We start from the raw sequence: 19,654 nt of genomic DNA, 5'->3' as shown, positions 1-19,654 counted from the left end.
TTTAAGAAAGACTCATATTGTTCGTTAGTCAAACCTGGAATAGGACTTGAACCAGTATCAGTGTAGGCTGCCATAGGTTTGGTTTGATCACGTTTTTTGTTACCCGACCACCAATCAGGATATCCGATCCGTTTAAAGCAGCCATCCCTGTTATGTCCATCCTTCCCACAAAAATTGCAATGTTCGACGACATTGCTGTGTTTGTTTTCTTTTGAGGCAGATTTCTCACGACGCGGCCCCGCACTTGTTCCTGGTCGACCCGACATGAAGGTCTTGAAGGCAACGGAATCGGTGGGTGACCTTCTATTGGCGGAAATGTTTCTTTGGCTTTCATCGTCTGAAACGAGACGGAAGGCATTCCCGAGACTCGGTGTTGGGCTCATTGCAAGAATATGTGTTCTAATCACAGAAAAATTATCATCAAGTCCCATAAGGAACTCATAAAGCCTTTCTTTACCCCTGAGGTTAGTCATCTTTTTCCCTATGTCACAAGTGCAGCCGGTGCATGTACATCGAGGAATAGATAAAACAGATTCAATCTCATCCCATAAACCACGCAGCTTGGTAAAGTAAGCGGAAACCGACATACCTTCCTGTTGGATTGCCGCAAGGCTTCGCTTTAATTCATATGCCCTAGGGGCACTTTCTTTTCCAAACCTTTCGTGTAGATCGGTCCAGATTTCAGCGGCTGTACTAGCGTATCGGACGCTATACCTGATATCCTTTTCCATGACGGTTGTGAGCCATCCTTTCACCATTGCATCACAACGAATCCATGGCATATAGTCATCATCAGTCTTCTCGGGTTTATTGATTGATCCATCAACAAAGCCCATTTTGTTCTTGGCGAAGAGAAAGTTCATAATCTCTTGCGACCACTCGGCATAGTTGTTATCAGTGAGAGTTTCATTAACGTGCATTTGTTTTGGGTAGTCGGACGCATGAATATAGAACGGAGAGTTCGTATCCATGGTGTTTTGTGGTTTTGAAGAGGCTGGAGTTTCTTTATCACCAGCCATGGGGTAAGACAGGAGGCGGCTAGGGTTAGTGTTTTAGGTTACGTCTGCTCTGATGCCATCTCAAAATAGATGGATTCAAAGTTTATTGAGTATTTTCAATAATTAACAATATGCCAAGACCATACATAAATACATAAAGGAATAAAATAAATAAGGAAGCAAGCCTCATTCAGTGACAACATTCACGGATGTCAAAGTAATATGCATGGCAAGCAAATCATGATATATATGGAGAATATGTGGTTGATATCAATTCCAATAAAATAATTGTAACACTAAACACATATTATACTAGTAAACGCTTGATGATGACATGTACAATGTAGAACTTTGAATCTTCTAACTGCAACATAATTAGAATGTTTAAACATATTGCTAAAGAAAAGTACACATTAACAAACTTTTGACTATTTCAAGAGTTTTAATCTTGACATGCTTGACTATGTTTCTTTTTATGCTAAACCTTCTGTACTTACCTTTTCGACCCACTAAGATAAAGTATGTATCACTGAGGTAAATAAATGGTTTTTCTATAATGTACCATGCTAGAGGTGGTTAAAGGGGCTATTCTTTGGTTAACGGATCAATCAGGTTAAGGTCCGTTAGTTCTTAAAATCCTTATATCCAAAGTTTGATAGTTTTCCTTTATATAATTGTATACCATATTTGATTAGAAAGCTTTGACTGTTTCGAAAACTGCAAACATGTATTTTACTTTTAACCACTTGGATAAAGGCAATAACTCGTATGATATAATAAGTATAAATTTGAACCTTCTAAATGCAACATGCTTCGAATGTTGGATTATATTGCTAAAGGTAATAAATTTTCTAACATGATCTGTTTAGTGTTAACGTTTAGCTAGAAAACTTAGATTTTTTCAAGAATTTTTATTTTGAAATGTATGACCCTATTTCATTTAAGCTAGATCTTTTGAGTCTACCTTGTTAACCAGAGAGAGAGAGAGAGAGAGAGAGAGAGAGAGAGATATGTCACTCATACAATTATGTAGGGTTCCAGAGTGAATCTATGGTTTGTCTATAGACTATAAAGTGTTTTGCAAGGCAAGTTTGGTTTTTGAATCTATGGATATATGTATCGCAGTTTCGTCCAGGAAGCATAGTGGTTGTGACTTGGGGCCTAAGAAATACCATCTTTCAGTTTCTTGTTTTATCAGTTTCATTTGGCACAATGCACAAGTTGTGGTGTGTTGGAAAAAAAACTACTTTAGTACTTGTTAATGATCTAGTGTTCTACAACCATATTATTGTAAACAATAACTAAACTCTGTTCATAACTGTTCAAAACGGGTTTGAATTGATGAAACATGTAGATATTAGTTAAAACACTTTCTTTTTGAACAAGTTTGTTTCTTTTATGAACAACAAAGGCCCAAAATTTACTATGTAGGTCCACCTACAATTAGGAAAACACAACTCAAAACAAAACGTTACATGTGAAACTTCAACCCACGACCTTTTATAAGGAAAGTAATAAAGCTACCGTTGGACCAATTGGTTTTTGGTTTCATTAACAGTCATTAATTAACTAAGATTTTAAAACATGTGTAATTATAATTGTCACACCCTGTCATGGGGGCATGGGAGTTTTATGGACAAATTGGTACCAAGTGTAAGCAGCGGAATATTATTGATAAAAATAAGTTACAACGATTGCACTAAGTATTTTATGACAAGGTGTAACTACACAACTATCTCTTCTCTGACACTGCTACAATCACGAGGTTGGTTCTACTAATCTTCTTGGCATCTAATCTTCATAAATCATGTTTGGCATACGCCTCTATCCTTAAGCATTCTCATTACAAAGCTAATCCAAATTGCTAATCGCCATAGTACCTGAATACATGCTAAAAAGTGTCAACTAAAAAGTTGGTGAGTTCGTGAGTTTAGCTCACATACACATAAAACAGTTCATTTATAAAGGCGTGCAAGTTTGGGTGTATGTAAGTATAAAGCATGGTGCACATCAATCAAGTCCACAATCAAACCTGCAACTAGCATAAGTATCCCCAACTCATACTAGAAGTTAAACCGTCCCGGACTATCACCCTGCTAAAAGCAATAATCAAACACGTAGGTTATATGCCGCAACGATCCGCAGATCTCAGTGTGGTTTACCCAACATAGGGTCACTGTGCGTGGGGGTCTCCCAAATAGTACTACCCATACAAGCCTCCGGCCCATCCCCTTGGGCTAATGATTTTGTAAAAGTTGGGACAAAATTTAGCAGTAAAACACTTCTTGATAAATATCACACCATAAGTAAAACCAGCATATATCCAGCCCAAAAAGTTTAAGTAAAAAGGGCAGCACGAAACTCACCTCAGTCCGTATGCAATAATGAATATGAGTATCAACGTATGAGCTTGCTACTACGCTAGAAATCACCAAGTACGCCTAATTTATATTAATCAACAATAAATTATTGGTCAGCAATGTAAAATTCGTTATTGGTATTATGTACCGGTTCATTTTTAGTGTTGGCCACTTGGTTCCCTATGAATAAAGTTGCCTTAATAGAAGTTTATACTTAAATAACTTAACAATAAAGGTGTTGTGTGTTTGGGCATATTGTTCATCTTCTAGTAGTTTTAGTTAGCTCAATTTAGTTGTTGGGTTTCGATAAAGTTTTCATTTTCGGAATGTCCGGGCCTTCGGTTTGCTTTAGGGTTACCGTATGACCATCAAAGCTATACAATTTATTTATACCAGTAGCTTAATGATTTTTTTTGTTTGAAATATAAGGTCATGGGATTAGAAAAGTTAACAATACCGGTTATCACCGGTGTTGTCAATTTTTAATGATATGTCTCGAATGAATAGTTTATAAAAGTGGATACTCTGGAAATCAAAACTTATCATTTTCCAAAACTATATATGTTATAAAAAAAAGTTATTTGCAGGCCCGATGTTTCAGAAAGTTTGGGTTTGACGGTCTTAGTCCCCGTACGTTCGTTTACCGTCATTTTAACAAAAAAAAAAATCAAGTTAAAGACTCGGCTAGTTTTTGTAAATTAAGTAAATACTCAAATTAAGGTTTTATTCACTTATACTTGCTGTTGAAAATCAGAAACCTCATATTCTAGTATTTTTTTCAAAATGCTTGTTCGGATTATGTCGGTTCAACCGTAACCCGCGTTTAAACAACCATCATTGACAAAAGAAATGTTGTATCTACCAAAAATGTTTTATACCATTATGATAAAGTGTTTTAAATATAACTTTCTGAGAAAATATCTATTTTATATTTTTGATGCATTTTAGTCTTTAAAAGCCGGCTTGTTCGGTTTTAAACGAAACAACGAGTTTAAGCTTGTAAATGGGCCATTTTCTAAATCCACTTATCCTTAAACATTTTATAACTTATGCTGAGACATTTTAATTTGTAAGTTTCTCTTTTATAAACTTATTTTTATACTTTCAGAATTTGAGACATAACTCGTTTCCGAAAATGCCCTTTCGTATGTTTTTAACAAAAATTCACATTTTGTCATCTAACAAGTTAGAACCTGAGATAATACATAAAAATAGGTTGTTTTGGCATTTCACGGGTTTTGAAAGGTTGTTCATAGCTGCGGTTTCTTTAACGGACACGATTTTGGCCCGTTCAGGGTTTAGTTTGGTTTTAAAAGCGACGATTTATGAAAAATGGTTCCAATCAGATTACATAGCATTAAAATATTATATTTAGCGCTGCAAAGATATATCATATGATTACTTTGGTTGCACGGCTTATTACATATTGAACGTGTCACCAAAATGCCGGTTCGGTTGATTTATGGTATTCGGTTTATTATTAATTTTTTTGGGCTGGTTTTTACCAAGTTTAAGGCCTCAGATATATGTAAACTTAACTTCTGTAAATTTCGTTAGTTATGTAAATAGGTTGTTTTGGCTTAAGTTAGTTTCCTCTTAAACGAGTTACCGAACGCCTACAAGTCGGCTCCGTTTTTAAGGGATGCATATTGTGAAATTTTAAGTTCATAGTCACTAATATCAGTTTACTTTATATATTGTTCTTAACTCTTTGTCCTGTAACTTACTTGATTTGGGTTAAAGTTAAATCCCAAGAATACCCTTGGCCACCAATATTCATCTTAAGACTCGTTTTTCATCACAAAACATGTTTGAACCTGTTCTAATTTATGGTAATGACTTGTCCAAAACTTATATATTGACGTTAGGGTGTTGGGAAACAAATTTTGGTTATCAAAACTTATATACGGCTTCGGTTCGGTTTGGGCCCGTTAGCACCTTTATGTTAGATTTCTAACAAAACTCAATTTTGGTTATCAAACATGTTAGGACTATTGTAATACATTAAAATGAGTTGTTTTAACATTTCATAGGTTTTAAAGAGGTATTCAGGGCTGCTCTTACGAGTACAGCCCCGGTTTTGGCCCTTTTGGGCTGTAGTTCTATTTTAAAAGTAATAATTCATGTAACACGGTTTCGGGTCAGGTAATAAGTTATCAAAATAATATGTTTAGAGCTGTACAAATAAGTTGTAATATCAATTAGGTTTCTGGGTTTGTTTCGCAATTAAACGGGTTACAAAAGTGTTGGTTCGGAGTACTTTTGACTCACGGTTTAGAGGGTATCTTTCCGGGCTGCTTTACACCAAGTTTAAGGACTTCAAATAATATGTTTTACTTCTGGAAAATGTCCAGAAGTTAATACGGTCACCTATCAGTTTTGTTTCCGAACTAGTTTACACGTAAACGAGTTATCAGATGGCTATAAACTGGCCACAGTTTTGGGGGCTGCACATTGTGTAGCTTTTAGAGTTTCATGATCATTTTAATATGTTGTTCCTTGTTATAAAATGACTTGAGGATAAGTTGACTTCATGGTCGTTATTAAATTTTACACGTGAACATGGTGGTTAGGGTAATACGGAACCACCAGTTCTGGTTCGTTTTGGGTTTTACAAACTGGTCAGGCTCTGAATGTATTCTTGTAACTTTATAAGATAAAAATAATGGTTTAGATTTGTATCTCGAATGTTTAGTTTGCTGGTTACGTTTATGAGTTAATAAAAGTAGTTTCAAGGAGTTTAGCATACAATCACAGGTAAGGATTTGTGGCTGATGTTACTGCCTGCACATGAATGTGTTTATTCATGTGTAGGTCTGGTCATTTATAGGGTTCATGATATGAAGTGAAAACAAATAGATTGATAAATACACGATTGTAGATAGATACCTTAGGCGATTGGAGGATTCACAGGGAGTAGTCCGTCGGTTTCTTGGAAGAAGTTCGTGAGCAACAGTGGGTAGATTAGGGCTGGATTTCCAAACAAACAATGGAATTAGAGGAAGGATTACAATCGAATTGAATAGAGGTTGGATAATATGATAATGAATTACCCGATTCTTGAACTGATTTTGCAAACATGTAGCAGGAAGTTTCGGGCCAGATTTCTTGGTGTTCTTGGCTGGTTTGAACTCTTCCAGAGATTTAGAGAGAGAGTTTTGAGGATGGCTACATGAACGATAACACCGACTATGAGGATATGATGAAGGATATTGAAGCAGAGATTTTCTTGGGAGAAGAGGCCATGCAAGGGATTTGGTTGGCTCTTGAAAAGATGGAACGTGAATGGAGGGAAGGGGTGGTGACAGGGGTTCAATTGGGTTTGGAGGATTTGATGGATTAATATGAAGATATTATTATGGTTTCCTATATATTTGTTTAGTTATAGTTATTTTTATAAACTTCAATAATTAATTTAATAAAGTGGTTAATTTATATAAACATCAGTTTATATGTTGTGGGTGGGTAATATATAGTATGTCATCAATCTCGTTAATTGGTTCTCGTTTCGTTTGGTTTGGTGACCGGGTCGTAAGATAAGAGATCGCTTGATGTTTGAGTTTTTTTTTTATATCTTGAATACTCAGTGGTGTTAAATAATTATGAGATGGTTCATATAATCTGTTGGAGTTATCAAGTTCGAGTTCGCTTGGGTTAAATATTTTGGATACCCAGTATGATTTAAATAATTATGGAGTAGTTCATATAATTTTTGGAGTTATCGGGTTCATTCGGGTTAACCGAGTTTCGGTTTCATTTGATTAATTTTGGTTGAGCCCGTGTTACATATTATGGTACCATTATTGAGCTTATCTCTAGCTCTATCCGGTTCTACCTAAACATTGGGCTGTGCCCATTAATTATTATATTGACGGTTCGGGCCAAGACCTTTAACGTACGGTTCGATTCGACAATTCGACTAACATCACATTGGCGATAAGTTTTCTTAAAAAAAAAATTGACCCTATTTTTGGGATTGTTACAATAATTATAATAATAATTTAAAAAAAAATTATTTAGGTGATATTGTGTCAAAATTAACTTTTGAGTTATTCTGATTTGCAATGGTACTCATGTTTTGGTTCGACTGATTTTAACGAAAGAATAATAGAGTATCATAAACCACTAAGAACATCTAAAACACAAACTTTTACAAACCACCACATTAGCGCCGCAAACTTTTACAAACAATAGCGCCACAAACGTTAAACCAAACCACCAAACTCTTACACTGTGTTCCTGAGTGAACTTTTGAGGAGAAAGGAAAGGAAAGTGGGAAGAATCAAGATGAAGATTGTGTTCCAGAGTTCTTTAAAGGAATAGAAAGGAAAAGAAATAGTAAAGCAAATGAAGGTATTTGATTTCTTTCCGAATTGGACGGAATATGAGAGAAAGGAAAAGAGAAAAGTTCCAATTACCATACTGCCCCTCATCTCCTTCATATTGGGTCACCTGTTTCATTCTCATCATCAAAGTACTCGATTCCCAAGCATACCCACATGCCATTCCTGCTTCTCAATGTCCGTTCTGCTCTTATCAGGTATTTAAATGAAATTGAAATTGAAATTGAAATTTACATGTTGTGTGCTATTATTAATTAATTATGTTTTTGTTTGTGTTTGATTTTGATTTTGATTCTAGTTAGTTGATGCTGGGTAGTTATGATTTGTGATGTGTGAGATAGTTATATCTATAGTGTTTTCTCTTAAAGTTACGGGTCCGGTGGGCAGGGTAATGGGCAGGGTTGCGCAGAACCATATAACAATTATTATTATCCGCTCTTTTGAAGTCAGTGTAAATAAGTGTCAAAAGGCGCAGCGTGCACCATCATCGACAATCAGAAGAAGCTTGTTGTGTCGCTACGGAACTCGTTAATAAAGGCAGTGGATATTGGCCACAACTAAGTTTTGTAGCAGCTAATTATGGAAAAAAATTGGACAAAAATTAAAGCATCAAAAGTTGAAGTGTGGTTTAAAATCCACAATCAACTTGTTTTAACTATTTCAATTTTCTCGGATATAATGCTTTCCACTATAGTTCTATAATTGTGTTTATTTTAGAGTGTGCAGCAATTGTTTTTTTCTAGTAATCTTCCAAAAAACAGACTTCCTTGTCCTTTTATATGCATAATAGAGTATTTTTAGCAAAGAACATTTTGCCTTGCAGTGGAAATTGAAGCCACCGGTTCATCAACATCAGAGAGCGTATAGTCGGGGTTCATAGTTAGATAAATGAGTAACGGAGAATGGAAAGTAATGTATTTTTTATTTTAATTTTACCTAAGGGTATAATGGTAAAGTTATAACTTTCTTTCCCTTTCCTCTCAATCAGGGAACACAAAAAATGTTAACTTTCCTTTCCTTTCCTTTCCATCAAACATGAGAACACAAAATAATACACTTCTTTTCCTTTCCTTTCTCTTTTAATTTCCTTTCATTTCTTTTCTCTCTTTAAATGAAAGTGTTAGGCTTTATGGTTTAAACGAGATTTTATTAGTTTTTAAAATGTTTAACTTCAGTTCAATAAATAATAAAGATAGTTATTAATAGCTTTCACGTGACAAAGGCGTGTTGGATATTCTAAAAGTAAAAGACCGGATCCAGTGGTTTATCATGAAACAGTTACTAAAGACAACAAATATAAACGTCATGCGTTTTTAAGTTTGTACTCTTCACCTAGCTATGATGTCAGTGGACCAATGACATTCTAAGGCTGATGGGTGTGGGCGCCGGATTACCGCTGAATTGATGATATGGCAGGCGGTGCCGGCGGCAATCACCGCCCCGGCGATGTCGGGGTCACCCAGCGGCAAGAAATCTGTGGAAAATTCACCGCTCAAAACCCCGCTCCACTTCAGTTTTCATAAAAATGTTTCATATTTTCAACATTTGTGAGACTATGGTGTGGTGGTGGTGGAGGGCTGGTGGTGACGAATTGATAGCGATGGTGGGAGTGTTTGGGGAAGACGAAGACGGTAGGTGAGTTTTGGGAAACCTTTTGTCCATTGCATCTATAATATTTTACTAAATTGTATATGTTTTTCCAATTTATATAATGTTTTTTTATTTCATATGCAAATGTATTATAATAGTTTTAATAATATAATTCTAATATTATTAATGGTTATGTTTTTTATATTTAATATTGTATATGCAGTATTATGTTACGTTTGTTTTACGTATTTTAAATGTATAAAATTATTATTTTATTAAAAAGAGAACGAAAGTGATAAAAGTAAATTGGTGACCATTTCCTTTGTATTGTGAAAAAGAGTGGAGTGGATTGGGGTGTGATACGTGGCATTGTAAACTAGGAAGCAAAGAGACATCCATACCTGATAGTCTAACGATTTTTGGGCTGAATTTTCATGTTCTTTTTTTGACTCAACTAATGTGGAGGACCAAATCGAAATAAGATTTTGAGCCTTTTATGACAGCTGTTAAGAAAAAAATTTGTTTACTAACAATTAGAGGTGCACAAACCGGGTATTCTCAGGAACCGGAATTGGGTATGGTCAACAAAAATCAAAACCGGGTCCGGGTAGGAACCGGTTCGGGTATAGTCGGGTATTTGACTAGTTCCATCAGGTTTTTTCGGGTTTCGGGTAGGGTAGGGTCGGGTTTTAACAGGGTATTGGCGGAACCGATGGAACCGGTTCCGGGTACAGAGTTCGGGGGAAAACCAAAGCCCGGTCCATACCCGTGGGTAGGGTAGGTTCGGGTCCGTAACCGGTTCTTTTGTGCACCTCTACTGACAATTGTTAAGATTTTTTTTTTCCTTACTACAAATTTTGAAGTCATGACCTATACTTAAGTAACAACCAAGTCAACCACCACACCAATACATTACTTTAAATTTATATCACCAATTATAATATATATATATAATATTTTTAAAACTTAGAGGTTTTAATTAAGTGTGAGCCTAACGCTCTAACTTGTTTTCGTTGACGGGCCGAAACTGGTGGTGCTTCATCTAGCCTTAAACCCAAGATGTATGATACATGAGTGAGATTTAAACCCGCAATATCAAATAGAAGAAATCTTTAGGTAACAGAAGGTATAAACCCCCCCACCAAATTAAATTAAATAATGATGGCTACCTTTCCAAATTACATATAACAGTTAAAATGTATTTCAAATTTTAATATCGTTCCTGAGTTATATAATTGTTAATACATATGATATTGAAAAGTAAATCAGTTATCAAAATAAATAACGTGTTTATGACAGGTAGGGCTGTTCACGAACCGAACCGAATCGAATGTGGGTATGCTCATACTTGGTTTGGTTTGAAAACGAGCCGAACTGAGCGAATTGAATTTAAAGAAACGAGCTATATATTTATGCTTTAACTTGGTTTGGTTTTGAAACCGAGCGGCTTGGTTCGGTTTGGTTTTGCTTGATTTCGTACAAATGTTCCAATTTTAAATTTCTAAAACTTCAAAATATCATTAATTCGAGACTTTCAACTCTAAATTGTCTAAACTTTCACCTTTAAAATGTATAAACTCAAAGTTAACAACAAAACATATATAAAATGAGCGGCTATGATTTAAATTTAAAAACTTTAAAAAAATAGTATACTTTTATAAATATACATAAAGTTTATATATAAAACTAATAAATAAAAAATAATTCAAGCAAAATCGAACCGAACCAAACCGAGCGAGGCTTTGCTAGTGCTTGGATTGTTTTTAAACCAAACCGAGCCGAACGGCTCACTTCCAAACCGAGCCGAAATCGACGAGCATTTTTCGAGCGAGCGACGAGCAGTTTGGACAGCCCTAATGACTGGGATACACACTGTCTTGACTAATATTTGTTTTCGATTTGGGTAAATTATTATCTCATTCGGCATGTAATAGTATTTCATGTCATATTGCTTTACTTTTGGTGTAAAAAACTGGCTATACTTATATTTTGTTTTTAAAATATAGTAATGATGCCATAAGACTATTTACAATTACATATAACAGCAAATGAGATTATGAGAGTCCGATTATAAATTTCGACTCATGATATTTGGTATTTTAGTTTAAATGAGTGTTTTGTGATAGGAAAGACTTAGTCGTATAATGAGACTAGATGTTGTAGCAGATATGACGTCACTTATTTACCAATAATACACTACTTTTTTTTTCCGCTTTACCAAACCATGTAACTTCTTCTATTACATGACTAAAAAAAGTTTTATGAAATAATAATAAGTTGAATGCTACAGTATAATTTTATTGTTTTTTATTTACATGTTTTCATATATTGATAAAATGGTAACAATGCATCACATGTGTTCATAAATCATAAGTTATCGAAACCAATCAAACTGACGCAAGTAGACCGATTTGATGTTCATACAGTTTGATTCATGATTTACAATTTAACAAAAACTGGACTTAACTAAAGAGAGTGAAAGGATTAACAATTAGCATATATGGCTTTGAGCCATGAATGTCCAAAGTCTTAACAGCATAAATTAAAATATTACATCTTTCCTTCATCTTTTCCACCATCATTTCCTCTAAAATATACCAAAATTAAAAATAATGGATTTGGAAAAGACCAAAGAAAGAATCCACCTCAAAAATTGGATCTCTGGTTCTTCATTCAGCATATGTCAACAACTCTCATATCTCATTTCCCTTTTTAATAATCTGCACCCAAAAATCCAAAAAAATTACCAAACAAAATTTATAATCACTCTCATCATTTCAAGTCTAGCTAACATACCATCATGTTTCTTTGCTGAATTCTTAACAAATAATACAAATATTACTATGAATCCAACTCCGGCTGCCCCTCCCAAGATGATTGCAACGGTTTTCCCGGTATTTGTCTCTGCGTCTGCAAACCAAATTTCAGATATAATAATAAAAGGGTTGTGTTAAACGTACCCCATCCTCTTATGCTTTTCTTTATTTTGAGATACCCCCTCCCTTTCTAAATTAGTCATTTCATCTCTATTTTTTACCTAACATGGGTACGTACGTTTAGCTAACTTATTTACTTTTACCAAAGTACCCCTCTTCGAATTCAGTCATTTCATGTCTCTACTTTTCAAGGGATGATCATCGTTTCGGGTATCAGTTTATTCGGTTTTTAGTTGTTTTTGCCCTAACCAAATCGATCCCAAATAAAAATGTATCTAACTAAACCGAATTCAATAGATTTTTTCGGTTTATTCAATTATCCGATTAAACTGGTAATTTTTCAGTTCGGTTATCCAAAATCCAAATAAGCAAAAATTGTGGAACCGAAGCCCGTTCCCAGTTCGGTTTCTGTTCTCCAGGTACTAATACAGTTCGGTTTTCGTTTTTTTTTCGCACACCACGATTAGCATTCAACGAGGTACATTTAATTATAGCCTAACCCCAACCAAAACCAGTCATTTAAAGAGATAAAGATATTCATGAATCACTTATAACCATACCTGATGAAGAAGAAGAAGAAGATGGCGAATAATACGAAGAAGATGAAGACGACGAATACGAAGAACCCGAAGCTGAAGACGATTTCTTCGGGTTGGGTATCCCATTAGGATAATAACTATAACTCATAAAACACTTATGCAGATAAATCTGGCCAGAGACTGAACTCCCACATTCCACTTCAGCCCTCTGAACAGCATTCTTGACACACTCCCCACAATCAGAAGCCCCTAAATCCCCTTGACACTGTCCCAACACATACAAAGATTCATAATTAGTACTATAAAACCCACCATTCCCATTACTACTTTCAATCCCACTTTCCAAACTAGCAAATGCAGCATCTCTTCTTTCCTCAAACCCATTCCCACCATTATTATTATTATTATTATTATTACTTGACCCACAAGTCTTGTACAGCAACTCCATCCCAGATATCTGAGTAAACCCTGCAACTTCATACAACATGTAACACCCCAAAAGCTGCAGTCTTGCAGCCACCGTCTTCCCACAAAGCTTGTCCATTAGTATTGGCAACCTGCTGACACAGTTGTAGCATTCAAGATTGGTTAAATCACCTCTACATTGGAAAAGACCTGAGATTGTGGCTTGCCCACTACCACTAACAGTCTTGAAAAACTTTGCTTTGGAAGATTGCTGGATTAAGGTTCCAAAGATGGCAGAGAGTGCAGATGAGTAAACCCCATTTGGGTCTTGGAGGGTTTGCTGTGCACAGCCTTTGTAGACCAAGTTGGTGTTATCTGGTGCAGATGTAGTAACAAGTGGTGTGATGAGCATCAAGAACAAAAATGTGGGTGATATTGAATGCATTGTTGTTTAGAGTTTGTGAGTGGATTGGAACATGTGTGTGTGGAAATCTTGAAGTGGTGTTGTTGAGATGGAGATTGAGATGGGGTGTTTAGCATAAAGTAATGGTTTTGATTTGATTCTTGAAGTAAGATTTTAGGTTTGGGGTTTGTGTGTGTGTGGCCTACCTTTTTAACTTTATGAGGGTATATTGGTTGTATTATATGTTATTATTATTTGTTAAAATAAGTGTGTGTATTCCAAGAATTATATGTGTATGATGCAGTCATGAAAAGGCATGTATTATTATTAACTTATTTAATTGTTTTAAAATCATTTTAAGAGAATAAGAACAAAACCATGGTGTTTAAAAATCAAGATTCTTTATAAAGATAAGGGAGTTAGGCATATGATTAAGTTTAAGATCTCCACACTCTTACCAAGTTGGAGTAAGCAAATTACTCGAGTTGTGATGATTGAGTGTTGTTTGACGGTTAAGAAACCGTTTTAGGTAAAAGTTAGTTAGAAGCGATGATGACATCGTGTTTAGAATTGTATTCCCAGATCAAACTTGAATAGTTTACCTTTGTATCGTCTTTGTAGATACGTAACAATAATTATCATTTTTATAAAGATGCATAATCAGATGATCAATATATATACACGAACATCATAATGTATACGTGTTTAATTCTCGTAATGATAGATCTTGTGTCTTTTTTTAATGGTTAAAAGAAAATAAGAGTTTTGCCTCCTTGATTAGTTTGAAAAGCTACTTGCTAGTTTGAAAAGCTTAAAGTCACTCTTCTTTGCAAAAATAGGGATTTTGCCTCATTGACTAGTACTAAAAGATGTCAATTATAATTGTTAAAAGAAAAATGAAATAGTAGAAAAAGGAAATGGTAGGTTATCTTGTGGGTTGAAAAGGCACAATAAACTGATTTATTGTAGCATAATGTAAATCATTATATTTTGTTAATTGTTATGATAGGCATTCGTGAAGAAACGTGGATCGACTCACTGGTAGACGATCTACTTTCCTCGGGTGTGATTATGCTATTTCACCGATGGTTCTCTTGGATCTGGGTTCTTCCACCTACAAAATGAACAGCACCGTAAACTTACCCCTCAGAAAGGGACAGAGGGGTCCTCTTTGGGGTAACCCTCCGGTGTGAGAATAAGTATTTGTAGGAGAAGATAATATGAGAGTAAGGAAAATGGAGTGTATTGCTTAATAGCTGAATACTCTGTAACTGTGTGTAATTGGATGTTATTGTGTGATTGGATGTGTAATTGTGTGTCTTCCTTGTGGAGTTGATGTGGTATTTATAGTGCTAGGGTTTCCACTGATTGGGCTCAGCCTTGTTGGCCTCCTCCAATTGCTTTGCGCCACGTGTCCTCTGGGACACCTGGTGCTTTTTCATTGGTTATGATCACGTGGTAGCACATGGGTTTTGCTGAGTTGTCCACCTTTCATTGGCAGCTGTCAACATCAGCATATTCTTATTCCTTAAAAAGATACCTTCTGGAAGGTTGTCTGACGTGCACAATCAAGGTTGCCCTAATCCTGATTTGGATAAGGACGAGGTTGATTATGTGCATGTGTGATACGCGCCTATCCTGAGGGTGCGCGAGGTCTTCTCTTTATTCTCACGCGCAGATGTTTCATGCGCAGGTGTGATACGCACAGGCATGTGATATGCGCCACGCGCGGATGCGCCACGCGCAGATGTGATATGCGTGAGCATATGTGATGCGTGAGCATATGTGATGCCTGAGCATGCGATGCATGAGCATATGTGATATGCGTGAGCATATGTGATATGCGCCATGCGCATAGGTTTTGGCTTTGTGCTTTCTTGATTTCAAGCCTCTTGTCTATATCTTGTGGGTTGACCCGCCTCGCTCGGTGTTGAGGCGGGTACATACCTCTTCAAGCCACCCCAGTCTAATGTGTGTCTTGTCTCGCGCGAGCGAGGTAAGATAGATATTAGACTTAATAGGTTGCTCTTTTTAATAGGGTTTGTCTTTTCTTCTTATTACTCCTCGTTGCGCGAAATTCTATCCTTTTGGCTGAAAACGAATCGTCCCTGTACTTTGTTTTTTGTTGCTGACTTTCGTCAGTGATGGAGACGTGTCAGACCTTTCGTGTGCTCGAGGTGCTACAGTTGCCTTTCATGTCTCCTCACATAGTGTCAGGAACACGTGTCGCGCTCGCGTTGGTCCGTACCTGCGAGTGGTGGCGCGTGAACTATGGTAGCAGCTGTATCGTTTCTTTTCGTGTCCCCTCACACAGTATCAGGGACACGTGTCACGCTCGCGTTGGCTTACACCTGCGAGTGGGGGCGCGTGAAGTCCGATCAGCACCAATTTTTCTCTCTCCTGTGCCTATAAAAGCCAACCCCTTTGAGTTTTTTATCATTCATCTTCTTGTTTATTCAGAGCTTTTTCCTTTCATACTATTCCGATTAGCTGTCTTCTGCATCCAAATCTCTGTTCTTCAGATCATCCTTTGTCCGTTTTTACAGTTGTATGTCTGATAGCTCAGACAACACAATCTCCTCTATCCATTGCCGTGTGAAATCGATAGTAATGTCTACATTGAAGAAGACCGGCAAGGGGAAGAGGGCTGCTGAGGCCTCATCGGAGGAGGTAGAGAGGACCAAGGCCGTGAAGAAGTGGGATGAGATCCCCTGCAAACTTAGGCAGGCCGATCTTGACAGCCTTATCGCCTCTCAGGGTTTTCTCCCTGAGTATGGCTGCGTGCTGCCGGCGGCCGGGCAAACGGCGGCGGACCCGCCTACCGGCTATATATCCCTTTACTGCCATTTTTTTACCCACTGCAACCTTCGTCTCCCGATGACAAGGTTTGTGGGTGCGGTGCTTAGGTTTTATGGGATTCATATATCCCAAGTCCATCCGTTTGGACTCGTGCGCATGACTCACTTTGAGTTCATGTGCAAATCTCAGCGCGAGGAGCCCACCCCTCGGCGCTTTCAGTTTTTTTACAAGCCCAAGATCCAAGATTCTTGGTTCTCATTTATTCCTCGCAGTCAGAAGGTCAAGTGCTGCACTGTTTCATTCAAGAGCCTTCATGACTGGTCTGAGAGATTTTTCTACATCAGGGCTGGTGTGATCCCCATCCGCATGACCATGCGCGCGATTTCTTCTGCGCCTGCGGATGTGGGTGTCCTCAAGAACCCAACTGGCGCCTGGGTTAATAAGTTGACCGCTGAACCATCCCCCGCCAAGAACATTTGTGAGGAGGCGCTGGTGGGGGTTGGTATGAGCAGGAGGTGGGCCGACAGTGCGACTGAGCCCGTTATCCAAGTTGACGGCTTGTGTAAGTTAATCTTATTGCATTACTTCTGCGCGAATACTTATCTTTTTGCTGATATCATTTGACTTGTTTTGTGCAGTCAGCAAGGAGTATGTCCACGCCGCCTATGATGAGCATATGGAGGGTGGCTCCGTCGCGCTGGGCGCTGGGGAGGTTGGTTTTCCCGATCGCTTCGATGACATGTTCATCCCTGTTGATCTGGGATTTCTCTTTGACAGCGATGCGCCTGGTAATCCTTTGTACTAATGCTTATGCCTTTATAATACCAAATTTGGCTAACATTTCCGTTGCACGTATTGTAGATGCGCTCGAAAACTACGAGCTGGAGCTCGCGGAAGAGGAGGAGGAAGAGGAGGCGCCCCAACTAAAGCGTAAAGCTAAGGGGAAAACTGGCGCAGGGGCCAGTAAGAAACAGAAGAAAGATGATGCCCCTGTTGTTCAGGATCCTCCTACTCAGGCGAAGGGACCTGAGAAAACCCAGGTGTTTACCACCAAGTTTTCATTGTCTTCCCTGCCTCAAAAAGTGGGCAGACCTCCTGTCCACTTGAGGTATGGTGGCGCTACCTCCTCGCTTCGCGCTGCGGAAAAGGGAAGCGGTGTTGCGCCTTCGACAGGTATACTTTGCTTATCTTTTATGGTTCTATGAGCGCGATTCTGATAGAATTACTAATGAATCTTTGCTCACTCAAATGTGTGTAGAGCCGGCGACCTTGGAGGATCAACCTCAAGCGCCACAAGATGCCGAGGTTGCGCCGGAGGTTCCTTCGAAGTCCCCCGTTTTACCCTCAAAAAGGGGTAGAATGGACTTCATGGCGATGTTTGCCTCGCGAACGGAGTTGCGCCAAGGTATGTATTGCGCTTTTATTTTCTGACTTATTTCTTTTAGATCAAGTCATGAACCATTTCTTTTTGATTTCTTCATAGGAGTCATAGCTGGCGTACAAGCTGCTGGCGGGACTCCTGGCGCCGGTGCCAGCGCCGCTGGTTCTGCTCCTGCTCCTGCAAGTGCTGAATCTCCCCTCATCGGGATTACTAAGGAGCAGGAGGCCGTTTTACGCGCCGACCTGGCTGCGTCGAGACCTCCCTCACCTCCTCCTGCGCACAGCCCTCCTCGCGAGACTGATTTTGGTTCTAGGTCGCAGGAGAAAAGGCCTGTTTCCGAGGAGGATGAGGAGTTTGAAGTTGAAGACTCCGACCGCGGTCGCGCCAGCCCTGCAGCGCCACGAGGTTTCGCGGCGGAGCCTTCTCGTGGGGCTGGCGCTGACTTTTCTGCTTCATCCCCGCAGGTATAGGTTCGTTTTTGCTCCGCTGCGCGGACTTTCATCTTAGTGTTTTGATGACTTAGATAATTACTTTGCTTTTGCAGGAAGCCGATCACATTTACCGCCCGAGATGGAATGTTACTGAAGACAGCACATTTCAGTCCATGGGTGTGTGTGCGGAATTCTGGGTTCATGCTGTGCCTCCAGCTGAAAGGAGGTTCCAGGAGGACCGCGCTCGCGATGACTTGCTCAACGATCATCTGTTTGCTGGGTCGGCCTTCTTTGCTGCCTCCCAAGAGCTTCGCTATGATTACGTAAAGGTACGTGATGCTCTTGCGGAAGCCAAGCAAGAGGCTAAAGTGTCTGCTTGGCATCTTTCTGATGCTCGAGAGAGAGCTGAGAAGCTCCAAGCAGAGCTCAGTGAGAACAGAGCAAGTGCCAACAGCGCCTTCGTGAAGCGCGGGCATGAGCTTCAGGCTGCGCGGGAGAAGTTACTGGCGGCGGAGGCGGACGCGGCCAAGTACGCGCGACTTGGAGCTGGAGGCGGAGGCGCGTGACCAAGCTCTTGTCCAGTCTATAACTGAAAAATCATCACTGGAGAGTGAGGTTGCGTGCCTGAAGAAGGAGCTGGCGGCCGCGCAGGCCGAGAAGGATGAAGCCTTGGCGATGGCAGCGTCTAGCCAGGAAGCACTTGATTCTGCGCGGGCGGCAAAGGAAGAAGCCTTGGCGGCAGCAGCGTCCGACAAAGAGGAGCTAAAACAGACTAAGGAAACTGTTGAGTTGTTAAACTCTCAGATTCCTGCCCTCGAGACGACTGTTTCTTCTCTCGCGCAGGATCGCCAATGGCTAGTCTCACAGGGTATGAGTCGTTGCGCTTATGCGATGAAATACTCAGACGAGTTTCAGGCCCTTGTGATGGATTGCAACGCTGCCGCGCGCCTGGTGGGTCGAGCTGAAGGGTTCAAGGATGGCTATGAATATGGGATGCTGAAGAAGAACCCATCTGACTACCCTTATCAGAGCGACGTTGCCTGCGCGGACATGGCCGCGATGGGGGAGAAGTATTTGAATACTCCTATTCCCATCCTTGGGCAGGTATTTTATCCTTAATGATATTACCCTGACTTATTTTCCAAGTCTTTTTTGTACTTATATTTTTCCATATGATTTGCAGATATCCGCGCTTGCTGACCAGCCCGACCTCGGCGCGCTAAAGAAATTACTTGACGAGTGCGAAGGTGCTGGCGGCGGCGATGATGGCGCGGGGAATGCTGCTCCTGCTAGCGGCTCTGGCGTGGCCAAAGGATCCGCTCCTGACACTGTTGTGCTAGAAGACTCCATTCAGGATGAACAACTTGACTATGGTCAGTTTGGAGATGACGAGGAGCAGGCTGCGCCAGATGCTGAGGGCGGTGATGAGGATTATGAAGAGGCTGATGTCGACGTGGAGACTTGAGAAG

At 39.1% G+C, this 19,654-nt stretch overlaps 1 protein-coding gene across 1 annotated transcript; it reads right to left on the bottom strand.

Moving 5' to 3' along the window:
• Positions 1-11,789: 11,789 nt before the first annotated feature.
• LOC143571303 (plasmodesmata-located protein 2-like) lies at positions 11,790-13,733 on the bottom strand. Its single transcript, XM_077056764.1, has 3 exons — positions 12,783-13,733; positions 12,088-12,193; positions 11,790-12,011 (listed from the first exon to the last, which is right to left on the bottom strand). Exons 1-3 carry the CDS (start codon positions 13,614-13,616, stop codon positions 12,004-12,006), a joined length of 948 nt encoding a protein of 315 aa, XP_076912879.1. The 5' UTR covers positions 13,617-13,733; the 3' UTR covers positions 11,790-12,003.
• Between the last annotated feature and the right edge of the window lie 5,921 nt (positions 13,734-19,654).

The sequence above is a fragment of the Bidens hawaiensis genome, unplaced genomic scaffold (genome assembly GCF_021521415.1).
Source record: "Bidens hawaiensis isolate Kalapana, Puna unplaced genomic scaffold, B.hawaiensis_p1.1 tig00001336_1, whole genome shotgun sequence".
Lineage (NCBI taxonomy): Eukaryota > Viridiplantae > Streptophyta > Magnoliopsida > Asterales > Asteraceae > Bidens > Bidens hawaiensis.
This window is presented reverse-complemented; position numbering and strand designations above follow the sequence as displayed.